We start from the raw sequence: 16,626 nt of genomic DNA, 5'->3' as shown, positions 1-16,626 counted from the left end.
AAACGAAAATTTTTCCTGGACAAACGTGGACAAACGAATGGCATTAGGTTTTTTTAATTACTCGTAAATGGAGGTGCCATCTTCACACACGATTTTTGTTTTTTTTTTTTTGAAATAGCTTTTTAAAAAAAGGTGGACAAACGAAAATTTTTCCTGGACAAACGATGGGCAAACGATGGACAAACGAATGGCATTTGGTTTTTATACTCAGTTGAGCAGAGCTCACAGAGTATATTAAGTTTGATTGGATAACGGTTGGTTGTACATATATAAAGGAATCGAGATAGATATAGACTTCCATATATCAAAATAATCAGGATCCAAAAAAAATTTGATTGAGCCATGTCCGTCCGTCCGTCCGTCCGTCCGTTAACACGATAACTTGAGTAAATTTTGAGGTATCTTGATGAAATTTGGTATGTAGGTTCCTGAGCACTCATCTCAGATCGCTATTTAAAATGAACGATATCGGACTATAACCACGCCCACTTTTTCGATATCTAAAATTTCGAAAAACCGAAAAAATGCGATAATTCATTGCCAAAGGCGGTTAAAGCGATGAAACTTGGTAGATGGGTTGACGTTATGACGCATAATAGAAAATTAGTAAGATTTTGGACAATGGGCGTGGCACCGCCCACTTTTACAAGAAGGTAATTTAAAAGTTTTGCAAGCTGTAATTTGGCAGTCGTTGAAGATATCATGATGAAATTTGGCAGGAACGTTACTACTATTACTATATATGTGCTAAATAAAAATTAGCAAAATTGGATGAAGAACACGCCCACTTTTTAAAAAAAATTTTTTTTAAATTCAAAGTTTAACAAAAAATGTAATATCTTTACTGTATATAAGTAAATTAAGTCAAAATTCAACCCCAGTAATGATATGATGTAACAAAATACAAAAATAAAAGAAAATTTCAAAATGGGCGTGGCTCCGCCCATTTTCATTTAGTGTGTCTTGAATACTTTTAATGCCATAAGTCGAACAAAAATTTACCAATCCTTTTGAAATTTGGTAGGAGCATAGATTCTATGACGTTAACTGTTCTCTGTGAAAATGGGCGAAATCGGTGGAAGCCACGCCCAGTTTTTATACACAGTCCACCGTCTGTCCTTCCGCTCGGCCGTTAACACAATAACTTGAGCAAAGACCGATATATCTTTACTAAACTTTGCCCACGCACTTATCTAAACTCACTTTATCTTGGTATAAAAAATGGCCGAAATCCGACCATAACCACGCCCACTTTATCGATATCGAAAATTACGAAAAATTAAAAAAATGCCATAATTCTATACCAAATACGAAAAAAGGGATGAAACATGGTAACTAGATTGGTTTATTGACGCAAAATATAACTTTGGAAAAAACTTTGTAAAATGGGTGTGACACCTACCATATTAAGTAGAAGAAAATGAAAAAGTTCTACAAGGCGAAATCAACAGCCCTTGGAATCTTGGCAGGAATACTGTTAGTGTTATTGAATATATAAATAAATTAGCAGTACCCGACAGATGATTTTCTGGATCACCTGATCCACATTTGGTCGATATCGCGAGAACGCCTTCACATATACATCTAAGGGCCACTCGCTTTTAAAACCTTCATTAATACCTTTAATTTGATATCCATATCGTACAAACACATTCTAGAGTCAACCCTGGCCCACCCTAATGGCGATATCTCGAAAAGGCGTGCACCTATAGACCTAATGCCCACTCCCTCTTAAAATGCTCAGTAACACCTTTCGTTTGATACCCATATCGTAAAAACATTCTAGAGTCACCCCTGGCCCACCCCAATGGCGATATCTCGAAAAGGCGTCCACCTATAGACCTAATGTCCACTCCCTCTTAAAATGCTCAGTAACACCTTTCCTTTGATACCCATATCGTACAAACATTCTAGAGTCACCCCTGGCCCACCCTAATGGCAATATCTCGAAAAGGCGTCCACCTATAGACCTAATGCCCACTCCCTCTTAAAATGCTCAGTAACACCTTTCGTTTGATACCCATATCGTACAAACATTCTAGAGTCACCCTGGCCCACCCTAATGGCGATATCTCGAAAAGGCGTCCACCTATAGACCTAGTGCACACTCCCTCTTAAAATGCTCAGTAACACCTTTCGTTTGATACCCATATCGTACAAACATTCTAGAGTCACCCTTGGTCCACCTTTATGGCGATATCTCGAAAAGGCGTCCACCTATAGAACTAAGGATTACTCCCTTTTAAAATACTCATTACCACCTTTCATTTGATACCCATATCGTACAAACACATTCCAGAGTCACCCCTGGCCCACCCTAATGGCGATATCTCGAAAAGGCGTCCACCTATGGACCTAATGCCCACTCCCTCTTAAAACGCTCAGTAACACCTTTCATTTGATTCCCATATCGTACAACTAGAGACACCCCTGGTCCACCTTTATGGCGATATCTCGAAACTGCGTCCACCTAGGGAACTAAGGATCACTCCTTTTCAAAATACTCATTAACAGCTTTCATTTGATACCCATATCGTACAAACATATTCTAGAGTCACCCCTGGTCCACCTTTATGGGGATTTCTCGAAAAGGCGTTCACCTATAGAACTAAAGCCCATTCCCTTTTAAAATACTCATTATCACCTTTCATTTGATACCCATATCGTACAAACACATTCTAGAGTCAGCCCTGGTCCACCTTTATGGCGATATCCCTAAATGGCGTCCATCCATAGAACTATGGCCTACTCTCTCTTAAAATACTCTTTAATACCTTCCATTTGATACACATGTCATACAACCACATTCCAGGGTTACCCTAGGTTCATTTTCCTACATGGTGGTTTTCCTTATTTTGTCTCCATAGCCCTCAACTGAGTATGTAATGTTCGGTTACACCCGAACTTAGCCTTCCTTACTTGTTTTAATTACTTTTAAATGGAGGTGCCAACTTCACACACGATTTTTGTTTTTTTGAAATAACTTTTTAACAAAAGGTGGACAAACGAAAATTTCTCCTGGACAAACATGGACAAACGATGGGCAAACGACGGACATACGATTTAGCACAATAAAGCGAAACAAAAAATTTTTTGGGTTTTTTTCGAAAAAAAATGTTTTTGTTATAACTTTTTAACAAAAGGTGGACAAACGAAAATTTTTCCTGGACAAACGATGGGCAAACGATGGAAAAACGAATGGCATTAGGTTTTTTTAATTACTCGCAAATGGAGGTGCCAACTTCACACACGATTTTTGTTTTTTTGAAATAACTTTTTAAAAAAAGGTGGACAAACGAAAATTTTTCCTGGACAAACATAGACAAACGATGGGCAAACGACGGACATACGATTTAGCACAATAAAGCGAAACAAAAAATTTTTTGGGTTTTTTCGAAAAAAAAATGTTTTTGTTATAACTTTTTAACAAAAGGTGGACAAACGAAAATTTTTCCTGGACAAACGTGGACAAACGTGGACAAACGAATGGCATTAGGTTTTTTTAATTACTCGTAAATGGAGGTGCCAACTTCACACACGATTTTTGTTTTTTTTTTGAAATAGCTTTTTAAAAAAGGGTGGACAAACGGAAATGTTTCCTGGACAAACGATGGGCAAACGATGGACAAACGAATGGCATTTGGTTTTTTTAATTACTCGTAAATGGAGGTGCCAACTTCACACACGATTTTTGTTTTTTTGAAATAACTTTTTAACAAAAGGTGGACAAACGAAAATTTCTCCTGGACAAACATGGACAAACGATGGGCAAACGACGGACATACGATTTAGCAAAATAAAGCGAAACAAAAAATTTTTTGGGTTTTTTTCGAAAAAAAAATGTTTTTGTTATAACTTTTTAACAAAAGGTGGACAAACGAAAATTTTTCCTGGACAAACGTGGACAAACGAATGGCATTAGGTTTTTTTAATTACTCGTAAATGGAGGTGCCAACTTCACACACGATTTTTGTTTTTTTTGAAATAGCTTTTCAAAAAAAGGTGGACAAACGAAAATTTTTCCTGGAAAAACATAGACAAACGATGGGCACACGACGGACATACAATTTAGCACAATAAAGCGAAACAAAAAATTTTTTGGGTTTTTTCGAAAAAAAATGTTTTTGTTATAACTTTTTAACAAAAGGTGGACAAACGAAAATTTTTCCTGGACAAACGTGGACAAACGTGGACAAACGAATGGCATTAGGTTTTTTTAATTACTCGTAAATGGAGGTGCCAACTTCACACACGATTTTTGTTTTTTTGAAATAACTTTTTAACAAAAGGTGGACAAACGAAAATTTCTCTGGACAAACATGGACAAATGATGGGCAAACGACGGACATACGATTTAGCACAATAAAGCGAAACAAAAATTGTTTTGTGTTTTTTCGAAAAAAAAAAAATTTTGTTATAACTTTTTAACAAAAGGTGGACAAACGAAAATTTTTCCTGGACAAACGTGGACAAACGATGGACAAACGAATGGCATTTGGTTTTTTTAATTACTCGTAAATGGAGGTGCCAACTTCACACACGATTTTTGTTTTTTTGAAATAACTTTTTAACAAAAGGTGGACAAACGAAAATTTCTCCTGGACAAACATGGACAAACGATGGGCAAACGACGGACATACGATTTAGCACAATAAAGCGAAACAAAAATTTTTTTGGGTTTTTTCGAAAAAAAAAATTTTTTGTTATAACTTTTTTAAAAAAGGTGGACAAACGAAAATTTTTCCTGGACAAACGTGGACAAACGATGGACAAACGAATGTCATTTGGTTTTCTTAATTACTCGTAAATGGAGGTGCCAACTTCACACACGATTTTTGTTTTTTTGAAATAACTTTTTAACAAAAGGTGGACAAACGAAAATTTCTCCTGGACAAACATGGACAAACGATGGGCAAACGATTTAGCACAATAAAGCGAACCAAAAATTTTTTTGGGTTTTTTCGAAAAAAAAAATTTTTGTTATAACTTTTTAACAAAAGGTGGACAAACGAAAATTTTTCCTGGACAAACATGGACAAACGTTGGACAAACGAATGAGATATGGTTTTTTTAATTATTCGCCCAAGTAGGTGCCAACTTTACAGAGCTAAGGGGTGCACACTTGTGCCCGGAAATTTGATTTCTCAGTTCTCAAGGACGGATCAAAGCGGCACAGCTAAATAACCGATTATTTTTGTTTAACTCCCTGCGTGTTTTGACTCTATGCTGCTTAGAGCCTGCTTTACACTCCACACTATTTATGGTAGATTATTCCCGTATGCACTGAGCATTGGACTACACAGCTGTAATCTTGCGTAGTAGATGAAATTTCTTGTACAATCTTTCAGCAAAAGACTATCAGAACCCAAACAAGTCAGGGCTGTCAAACTTCTCAAGTATTTTAACCCAATAGAATGACTATGAACATATCCCCTACTGTTTTGCAAATTTCTTTTTTGTCATAGGAAACCATGCCCACCGTCTCTATCCTTTCTAATACACTTTTATTTCATTCCAGTTCCCATGAATAGAATAACAGCTAACCATGGATATTGTCGGCGTCCTCGCTTTTTTGCACCGCTTCCTTCAATTTAGTGCTCTCTCAGTATACATGCAAAACCGTAAAAATGGCAAACTCTATAGTTCACGTCTACTCGAATGTTATAGCATTTGCTCTTGGTTATTATCTGTCAGTTTTCTGCTTTACAGCATATTTGGTAAGAACGAGTTTCCAACGGGAAATACTAGGCTTGATGATACCGTTGATTTTGTACAATTTTCTGGTATAAGAATCGTACACTTAGTTATTGTCACAGAAGTATTCATAAATCGTCATCACTTCGCCGAATTCGTGGAACGGGTGCGAGAAATCGATCGAATGTATGTGCGTTGGTTGAATGGGGATGTAGATAATCGGTGAGTAAAGAGCGACGTTAACACGTTGGCTGCCAGAGTATCACCAGTGATCATACAACAATGTATTGTGGCGAATGTTGACATCACTAGGCTAGTTAATAATCACGCAACAACAATAACATGAAGAAGCCACACTTATGTACAAGGCAACAAAGAAATACCTCACACACAGATGTAGTCATCAGCCGAAGTTGTTACTCACACATATATACCCATTATATAGCTCAATTACCAAGCAGGAGATACAGCAGTTCTAGAAGACGAAACGTCTAGACTTTAGTAGAAATATGAAACTGAAGCAAAGGAGAGTATAAAAGCAGCGCAAGCTGAGTAGCCAGTAATCAAATTTTGATTTAAGCACGGTATTGATTGTGAAGTACTACTTTAAAGTAAGCTAAATAAAGACCAGTTTGCAATACGGAATATTGGAGTGATTTATTCAACAGTTTAGCGAATCGAACGTTAGCAGAAGGTTTGAAATAAGCGGAATTTCCCTAAATTCGTTACAGTATCATCGATATCTCCATACAAGAGTTCCGGTTATAATTTTGATTGTGCTAGAGCTTTAAAACTAGCGATAGTAGCGCCATTCGATATTTTCGATTTTTTAATAGATCCTGATATAATCACCAGTGATACGCAGGCAACCAACGTGTTAAGAGACATTTGTTTTTCTAGACCGAACTATGCCGTCGTTGAGTATCTGGAAAATCTTCGTGTAAATGCATTTTCTTACTTTCCAGCCACTTACACCGTTGTCTATTACGTTGGGGTACCATCATGGCTACTTTGTACATAACCATCGATTCTTTTATCATTATAGCACAAACTTTTTCCAAAGAAAGTTTCCTTTCTGTATATTTCATCTTATATCTAGTGCCATTCCTTATTGTCGGCTTACGATATTTTCAAATTGCATGTTTCCTGTCCGTGTTACGTCAACGTTTGGTGAAATTGGTTCTTACCTTGCATGAGCCTGATCTATTGCATGGGATTCAAAAGCTAAATCATGATCTGTCAACAGACTTTATATCCTCCGAGTATCCACAATATCGCGGTACTTGCTTGGAAAACGCAGATCTGCATCGTCTTAACATCACTCGTGATCTTTACAATCGTTTGTGGGAATTATTGTTGCTGTTGAATGAGAATTATGGTTATTCGATATGCGCAAATGTTATCAACGATTTTATATCGATAACTGCGAATTTGTATTGGGTTTTCTTAAATTTCTACAGCAACTCATCTACAATGGAGGAGATATTACAAACGACTAGTGGCGTTTTACTCTTCGTACCGCATATCTTTAATCTTGTCACGTTGATACTACTTTGCGATGATTTATCACTAAAGGTGAGTAAAAAGTATCGAAAAAAATTCGACTAATAAAAAAAATTTCAATTCTTTTTTTAAACACAACTGAACTTGCATTGGGCCTACATCGCATTGAATGGAATGTTGACAATGACAACCACAACACTGCGGTAAGTCAGAAAATTTATCGGTTCTATTCCGATTATTAAGTCGCTCTGTCCCCTGTCCCTCTGAAAAATAGAAAAAGACGTAGAAATCATTAGAGTAACTTACCCACTCAGAACATGTTTGATAAAAGGTCTTTTTAAAGATGACCTATAGTTAATTTGGTCGAAACTCTGATTTTACGGCTAAGCAGTGATTCTGTGATAGCATACAACGGCTTAAAGGACAGCTAAAGAATCTCCAGCTTTTTATAACTCTCCTATAGACTCTCCTTAAATTCAGAAACTGAATGATTAAGCCTACTTTCGGCTCTGATAGAGAATGAAGATAAAGAAATTGAGCCACATCCTAAAAAACTCAAGAAAAAGTCCCGAAATGATACCGCACAAAATCATCCGGTGATAAACTTGAAGTTAGTCATAGAATCCTTACTAGGGTAGGCACTCGTCGATGGTGTGAGGGCTTAGCCGGACTCCATAGCACGCGACTATATAACACAGCAGTTTATCGTTCATGCTGGATGATTTGCAGCCACGGAGAGGTGGTGGTTATATATTCGGGGATATATTCGGCTGTATTTCAACGCCTTCCCCATTATTCAATATTAGACCGCTGAGCCTGCCTTGCCGGACAGATGGTCGTACGATGAATAAAATATGATGGGCGACTTCGACACCTATCGTCAAAATTAGGTATGAGTGGCTAAGAACTTTGAACGTGCATTTTTGTTTATAAGATGTATTATAAAGATCCCTATGATTCGTCGTTTGCAGATCGAGCAGTTCTCCTTGGAGCTATTACATCAAAAGATGACAGTCTCCGCCGCGGGATTCTTTGACGTCAATACTTCACTCCTATATACGGTAAGAACCCAAGATGAATAAAATAAGTAAGTATACAGCGTAGAGAGGCTGAAGTTCTTAGTATCATGTATCAAAAACCAATAGCCCTTGGCATGAAAAGACTTCATTCGAAACCTCTACTCCGCTTTTATTTTCTTTTCCCATTTTTCTCATTTTAGATCACTGGGGCTACAACAACCTACCTTATAATCTTAATACAGTTTCATCTGAGTGGAGATAATGTAACCAAGAATTGTATTAAATAAAATTGGCATGAAACCCCCAGCTTTTTATAATTATTAATAAAAGTATTTGTTGTTTTGTATCTACTCGAGAGAACGTGTAGCTCTTAAAACCCATTTCCTTTAGAACAGTGGTGCACTCGGGAGGAAAACTATTCGGCGTTCACACATATGTATGTCGTGTGAGCGCAACGACAGAGATTTAGTAAAGCAAGCAGTAAATTAGTTTTAGCTTGTACTTCCAGCAGGAAACCACTGGTGATATCGCTCTAGACAAAAAGTGCTCCACCGGAGACGCACCCTCATGTATACCGATGGCTCAAGGACACCAGAGGGCACCGGGCGGGGATCTACAGCCTTAGAACTAAGATATCCATACCCCTCGGATATTATCTGAACATTTTTCATACCGAGGTCAACGTCATAAAATTAACCCGTGCTGAGATCAACCTACAACGAGACTACACTAATAAGATAATCGTTATACTGAGCGACAGCCAGGCCGGACTCAAGGCAATGTCGTCAGCAGAGACTAGATCATAAACAGTCCTTAAGAGCGTGGGAAATTTGAATCGTTTAGGAGCTAATAACAACAGTATTTTGGCTTCGGTACAGGGACAGAGAGGGGTGGTTAGGGACGAGGAAGCGGGTGGGCTGGACTGAAGCACTATAGGGCCTGAGCTCATCATGGTGATGGGGTCTAATACAGTAAGGGAAGAATTCAAGCAAGAGGTGACATGCCTCATAGAACAATGGCGTCATATTCCAGCATTACGGTAGACAAAGGCACTGATGGGAGAATATAACACAAAGCGATATGAAGACATTATTTATCTCCCAAAAAAGTATCCTTAGAGTTTTAACTAGCATACTCACAGGTCACTATGCACACTAGGTATATGGACTTATAACCTGCGTCGGTTCTGTGACCGCGAGGATTAGACTGCAGAACACATCCTTCTCGAATGCAATGCCATCGCGAAACGAAGACTCGGATCGCTAAAATTAGCAAGTAATTACATACACTCTCTAAAGCCGAGCACTGTCCTGGATTTTTCCTAGCAGTTATGCTTGGATGAGGTTCTGTGAAGAAAATGAGGGAAAAAACTCCCACACAGTTCTCCGTAGTTTTTTGTTCAAGTGCTCACAATTTTTGGTTTAATTGGGTTTTTGAGGGCCAAACAAAATGTTTCATTGGTGGCGGCCTTATTCTTTTGTTACTGGGTTACTACCCATTCGCTGGGTTAGATGACTTACTGATAAACTTTAATGGATTTCACATTTCCAAATCATGCACATTTTGATTTTAGCTAAGTCATGCAACCACTTAGGTCTGTGGTATCAGTCGAAAAAATTCAGAAGTTATTAAGCTAGTGACCTAGACAGCGAGCCAGTATCTGTAACGTCACCTCAACATAATGTACTATCAGCAGATTTGCGCATTTTTAATACGTAACTATGTTTTAGTACAAATGTACATAACCCTCCTTATACCACTACCACATCTATCATGGCTTACGACAATGCTCCGCTTGGGCTGGCTTGCTTGGCTAGCTGGACCTGCAACTAAGCTATTATTATCTCTAATGATGACCGTTTATGAAAAGGTCAGTTTTATGGTGGGCAATGTGTTATATTTTCTTAACATTTTCACAAATGTGGTAACCATATGCGAAGTAATGTTGAAGGCAAAAAAATGTCGGCGAGTATTGCGCCTGGAACGTGAGTTGGATGAGTTGTTGCAAAAACAAGTGGACATTAGCGGAATGGAGTTGAAAGTGTGGCTAAATGCTTCTTATCATGTAATCTTACACATCATTTACGATGTCATACATTTGGGAATTGCATTCGTAGGCTATAAATCTCCGGTTTTCTATCAAGCCGCGCCCCTAATGGTTGTGCAACGTATGCGTTATGTGCAAATCATACAAGCAATTGAACGGCAAACTCTACGTTCCTCATATATGATTGATGCGCTTCAAGTGTTAGTGTGTGCTAATCGTACCAAATATAAATATACCAGTGCCGTTTGGCAACCCTATACATTGTGGGAATATGAACGTTTGAATTCGTTGCGTCTTATACAGGGACGTCTGTGCGAGTTACATGAAAGTGTGAGCAATTGTTATGGTTGGTCCGCCATAGTGTTGATCTTCACTACGTTTTTTACATTGGTGAGCAATCTTTTTTGGTGTATTATAATCGCGAAGAATAAATCAAATCCCATGCAATTCTTCTACAATATGATGACCATGTTAAGATTGGGTACTATGATGACAACGCTATTGGTGTTTGGCGATAGGGCGCGTAGAAATGTGAGTATGGTGGCGCTGTTGTGGTTGGTTCATTTGAGTTTCTTATCCGTCGTATCTCCACAGAACGCTAAAATAAGTTGTCTCATCAACAAGTTGGCAAAACCTTTCGGTAATAAAATCTAGAATGATCTTGTCTCAAATTTTGCAATACAATGCCAACATAAAGGACTTACAATAGACGTGAAAGGATTTTGCACATTGGATCTGGCATTGCTGAAACAGGTAAGTAAAACATTATAAGGACTCAGAAACTTGAGTTTTGGAAGAAGTCACAAAATTAAATACCCCTTATCAAACCTTCTTCCGATAGACATGCACATACGGTGTACATCGGCCTAAATCGCACTGAGACTCAGCGACTCTCAGGGCATATCTTTATTTTACTTCCGGTGAGGAAATTCAGTTCCCAAATAGATTATTATCCCCCCAAATCGCACGGTATACAAATCCACACCGACGACTCGAAAATTGACTCAGGCATGGGGGCTGGAATCTATTTGCATTCGCTAGAGATATCCACGTCATTCAAACTATCGTCAAAGTATAGTGTGTTTCAGGCGGAAGGCCTAGCGATTAGGCAAGCCTGTAAATCATTCAAGCTCTTGAACATAACTGGAAAGGTATCTCTTCTGCAGCCATGCAGCAATAAAGCTAGCTCTAAGCTAGTGGGAGCATGCAAGCACCTTATAGCTACATTAACGGACACTCTAGAATTATCCGTTATATGGGTTCTGGGTCATAAGAGAATCGAAAGAAATTAGGTAGCGGATGAGCTGGCGCATGGGGGAACAGCGGATGGAAATGAAAGAATAACCAGCGTCGAGGTAGGCATACTCCTAGGGATAGCCAAAAGGGAAACTCGAAATATTTCTTTTTTTATGTACAAAGCTCAGCTCAAGTGAAAGAATACTTCTAACTGTGCAATTTTAGGAGACATGGCCAGACTACAATAACAGAAGGACAGATATTCTACTGAGTAGATCTAGAGCCGACACCCATAAACGTATAGCGGTCTGCACCAGTCATCGGTATTTGTGCATGCATAGTGAAAAGATAGGTATTCCGCCACTGCAAAAGTTGTATAGACGTAACTACCAACAATACTATGGAGCACTTTCTGTGTAAATGGTCGGATCTAGCTAGAATACTTATGAGATTATTCGGAAGCCCCTTTCTGAAAAATCTGGTTAGATTATCGGAAATAGGTCTTTCACAAATAACAAGCTAGGCAAGGAGGTACCCCAATGCCAAATTTCAAGCAAACCGCACCATAAATTATATTTTTCAAGAACAGGTCGACCCTTGGCGGACTTTCCGGAAAGATATGAAAGGAAAAAGGACCACATTGTGAATCTAAAGCAACATCAAGTCCACTTGAACACAATCATAAAATTTCATTAAAATCGCTCTAGTTGCTTAGAATGAGTTCAATCACAAACACAAGCACAAAGAAATAAATATATATATATACTACCGGACCCGGCAGACATTGTTCTGCTCTAGCTTTGGTCTATCTGCATAAATTTTACGAAGTTATTATCTCTTACTCTCCCTCCCCCTCTCTCCTCTCTCCCCTCTTCAAGATTTTTTACACACTAATCTTTCTGAGTCTCTTTCTCCGTATCCGTCTTTTCCATCCCATATTTTTTCGCTAGCTCCCTCTTCTTCTCCCTCCCCCGCTCCATCTATACCTTTCTCTATCTTCGTCTAACTCTATCTCTTTCTCAGTCTCTTTCTCCTTCTCTCGTTTTTCTTTTCTCTAGTTTTTTATTCTTGTATATATCCTTTATTTCCAGTCCCAGTCCAAAATGGTTGTAAGTATTTTTGAATGCTGTTTCATAAAAGAATAAAAAAACAGAAATTTTGTATAAAAAATATAAGTGGCATAAAATCTTACCTATTTTTCATATAATTTGTTTTTTTTTTTTAGAAAAAAATATCTTCTGGTGTTTTTATTTGTATGACGAATTCTCAAACCTACTCAATATGCTCCCACAATTTTATGAAAATCGGTCGAGCCGTTTCGAAGGAGTTCAACTACAAACAGTGTACCACGAGAATTTTGTTTTATTCATAATACAGATAATACCCCTGAACCACATTTTGGCCCATATCTCGTAAGCGGGTTGAGATATTGCAATCATTTACCTTTGTACTAAGGCCTTCATCAGCATCATTCATTTGATATCCATATTGTACATCCATATTTTGAAAAATACCCGGGTCCATGTTTTGGGTTTCAAGACCCTATTGTGTCTGATTTTAAAAATTTAAGAACCAAAGCAATCGAGGGACCTCTACATAACACGTATGTAAGTTTGGTCAAGATCCCCTCACCCGTTTGTGATCCAAACCTTTACGTGGAAAATGAGCCCCCTTTTTATATATATGTATAGATTATGATTTGTTTTGAAAAGTGTGAGAGTCAAATAAATAACTACTCACCTTACTGGAATAAATCAACCCTCTCTTCTTGAGTGCGTGACTTCCATATTTCTAAAAATTAGGCTTCCCATTTTATTAAGCCACTTTCACTTCATTTGCATGCACACTAACACACATTTTCTTTGCTCGCTACCTCGAATAAAGTGACTGCATTATTACTTAATATTTTATTAAATCGAAAAACATTTATTAACACACTTTTTTCTAACATTTAATGCAACAACGCTTTTTAATCAGCATTTCAACACTTTTATATACATATTCACGTATATATGTAGGTATGCGCATTGATTCGTGTCAATGCCTGCACTGAATAATTGATTTGCAAAGATATCCATCTTGCGATTGTAAAAAAAATTACTAAAAAAGAGGAAAATCACAGAATTTACGTTTGCTTATAAAACAGTCTAATGTGCATACCTACATTCACACTCGCCCACACACGTACATATATATTTTTTCAGAACAAGCATTTGTTGAACTGATGCAGCTTTTCAACTTTACGGTTTTCTTATAAAAATGCCTTGCACGGATATATTTTACATTCTGATATAGCTACTTACATACATTTTATTATCAATATTTTATAATAATAATCATTCTTTTACACTATTTGACACAATTTTCACTGAACTTCAATTTGTTAATCACTTCGCGATTGAGCGCACGTGTTTAAAGCTTCGCGGCGTAACCGAAACTAGCAGCTAGCGGAAACCAGCATCACGAACATAGCGCAGCAGAGTTGCTAGTGAACGTGTCACAATGAAATTTCTCATGTAAATGAGTTTAAATGCAAAATCGAATATTGCCACAACCGCCAAAGATGGTGCGTTTGTAAATATAAAGGAACTTCAAACTTAGAATGAATTGAAGCAATTTTTATACTCAGTTGAGCAGAGCTCACAGAGTATATTAAGTTTGATTGGATAACGGTTGGTTGTACAGGTATAAAGGAATCGAGATAGATATAGACTTCCATATATCAAAATCATCAGGATCGAAAAAAAAATTTGATTGAGCCATGTCCGTCCGTCCGTCCGTTAACACGATAACTTGAGTAAATTTTGAGATATCTTGATGAAATTTGGTATGTAGGTTCCTGAGCACTCATCTCAGATCGCTATTTAAAATGAACTATATCGGACTATAACCACGCCCACTTTTTCGGTATCGAAAATTGCGAAAAACCGAAAAAGTACAATAATTTATTACCAAAGACAGCTAAAGCGATGAAACTTGGTAGGTGAGTTGAACTTATGACGCAGAATAGAAAATTAGTAAAATTTTGGACAATGGACGTGGCACCGCCCACTTTTAAAAGAAGGTAATTTAAAAATTTTGCAAGCTGTAATTTGGCATTCGTTGAAGATATCAATATGAAATTTGTCAGGAACGTTACTCCTATTACTGTATATACGCTTAATAAAAATTAGCAAAATCGGAGAAGAACCACGCCCACTTTAAAAACAAAAATTTTTCTTAAGTAAATTTTTAACAAAAAATTTAATATCTTTACAGTATATAAGTAAATTATGTCAACATTCAACTCCAACAATGATATGGTGCAACAAAATACAAAAATAAAAGAAAATTTCAAAATGGGCGTGGCTCCGCCCTTTTTCATTTAATTTGTCTAGGATACTTTTAATGCCATAAGTCGAACAAAAATTTACCAATCCTTTTGAAATTTGGTAGGGGCATAGATTTTATGACGTTAACTGTTTTCTGTGAAAATGGGCGAAATCGGTTGAAGCCACGCCCAGTTTTTATACACAGTCGTCCGTATGTCCTTCCGCATGGCCGTTAACACGATAACTTGAGCAAAAACCGACATATCTTTACTAAACTTAGTCCACGTACTTATCTGAGCTCACTTTATCTTGGTATAAAAAATGAACGCAATCCGACTATGACCACGCCCACTTTTTCGATATCGAAAATTACGAAAATGAAAAAAATGCCATAATTCTATACCAAATGCGAAAAAAGGGATGAAACATGGTAATTGGATTGGTTTATTGACGCGAAATATAACTTTAGAAAAAAACTTTGTAAAATGATTGTGACACCTACCATATTAAGTAGAAGAAAATGAAAAAGTTCTGCAGGGCGAAATAAAAAACCCTTGAAATCTTGGCAGGTATTACATATATAAATAAATTAGCGGTGTTGCAGAACGCCCTGTGTTCAATAATTTTAGTAGTCAATTTTATGATCTGGTAACCTTGTAATGTAAACTCGCCGCTGTCTGCCAAGTCCCATTTTGTAATATGAAAAACCGCCATTCGTTGGCAAGCAGTCGGATAAGGCACACAGCGGTAAGTAGAAAATTTGTCATTTTGTTTTGTAATGTGATTTTATTAACCTGTAACCTGATTTAGAAATAAACCACCCATCCACCCATCCAACCTACCATCTAATAAACCAACATCAATTGTTCACAACTGGGTGCGTTAAATTCGCAAGCCTGGGCCAACGACATCAAACTTTATTTCGCTACAAACTTTATTTCGCTGTTGACCAAATGGGCTGCGCTTACTGCGCCCGTCACATCAGCAACGCCATGCCCGTAATACTTTGCCAATAACAGCAGCGATCCTTTTTATTGCCAAAAAAATATTCTCCGTTAAATGTTCAACAGGTGGATATCAATGTTGTAATTGTTTGCCATTTTAATGCCAGTAACACACCACCGTGAAAGCCACTACAACGCTACGTCAACGCCGCCGTCTCAGCCAGGAACGTCGCAGCGCTAGCAAAGTCGTAACACCACTTCGCAACGCAAGGTAAATGTATGTATGCATATTTCTGCCTATATTTCCCAACATCGCCGCCACAAAGCAGTAAATACGTTGCTATTTGTGCCATATATATCAAACAAAGATTCTGGTAATTAATAAATTTAGAGCCACGAATCTGCGTAGTTAAGCCACGGGTCTGCCTCTACATATATGTAATTTAATAGCCACGCTTCTGTATTAACTGCTTCAATACACCTGCTACATATGTTGCACACACCGCCACGCAGAAGTGCTCGCCTTATGAATAGTAGTAACAATATGGATAAGAACGCCACATTATCCCCAATAACGGAAACGCCGCCCAGCATATCTGAATCTGCCACAAGGACACGTTCAGAAATACAGGTATACAGTGCCCCTGGTAAGTCCGCGGTAACTGAACCAGTACACATCTATGATGGAGCCCCAATTGCCTCAGCCAGCCAAACGGTTATAACCACGGGTACTTCGCCGACGCCAAGCCATGCCCAAAGTAACCACGGTGGTCATAACTACGACGAGATGGAAAAACGTATAGCCATGTTGGAGCTCCATCTGAAAGCCACTCAGGTACAGTTACAAGAACGGGAGTCCCAGAACTATGCCC

The 16,626-nt window shown here is 37.9% G+C and overlaps 2 protein-coding genes across 3 annotated transcripts in view; one reads left to right on the top strand and one right to left on the bottom strand.

The window, feature by feature from the left end:
• Window positions 1-13,896, bottom strand: part of LOC137249607 (uncharacterized) — a 127,784-nt gene extending 113,888 nt beyond the window's left edge. For both annotated transcript variants that reach the window (XR_010952452.1, XR_010952453.1), the window contains exon 1: window positions 13,803-13,896. The gene's annotated coding sequence lies outside the window, so the exon portion shown is untranslated. The remainder of the gene's footprint in view (window positions 1-13,802) is intronic.
• On the top strand, window positions 9,898-10,917 carry LOC137248456 (uncharacterized). The gene is made up of 2 exons (XM_067779388.1): window positions 9,898-10,794; window positions 10,858-10,917. Exons 1-2 carry the CDS (start codon window positions 9,898-9,900, stop codon window positions 10,915-10,917), a joined length of 957 nt encoding a protein of 318 aa, XP_067635489.1.
• Window positions 13,897-16,626: the final 2,730 nt, after the last annotated feature.

Source organism: Eurosta solidaginis, chromosome 4 (assembly GCF_040869045.1).
Source record: "Eurosta solidaginis isolate ZX-2024a chromosome 4, ASM4086904v1, whole genome shotgun sequence".
Taxonomy (NCBI): domain Eukaryota; kingdom Metazoa; phylum Arthropoda; class Insecta; order Diptera; family Tephritidae; genus Eurosta; species Eurosta solidaginis.
The sequence above is the reverse complement of the archived record's forward strand: the minus strand, read 5'-3'. Positions and strand labels throughout refer to the sequence as shown.

Bases quoted from the DNA above. Each gene is read 5' to 3' on its own strand.
- LOC137248456 (XM_067779388.1), top strand. From the start codon at position 9,898: ATGTACTATCAGCAGATTTGCGCATTTTTAATACGTAACTATGTTTTA. The intron at 10,795-10,857 runs GTGAGTATGGTG...GTATCTCCACAG, and splicing joins GCGATAGGGCGCGTAGAAAT to AACGCTAAAATAAGTTGTCT.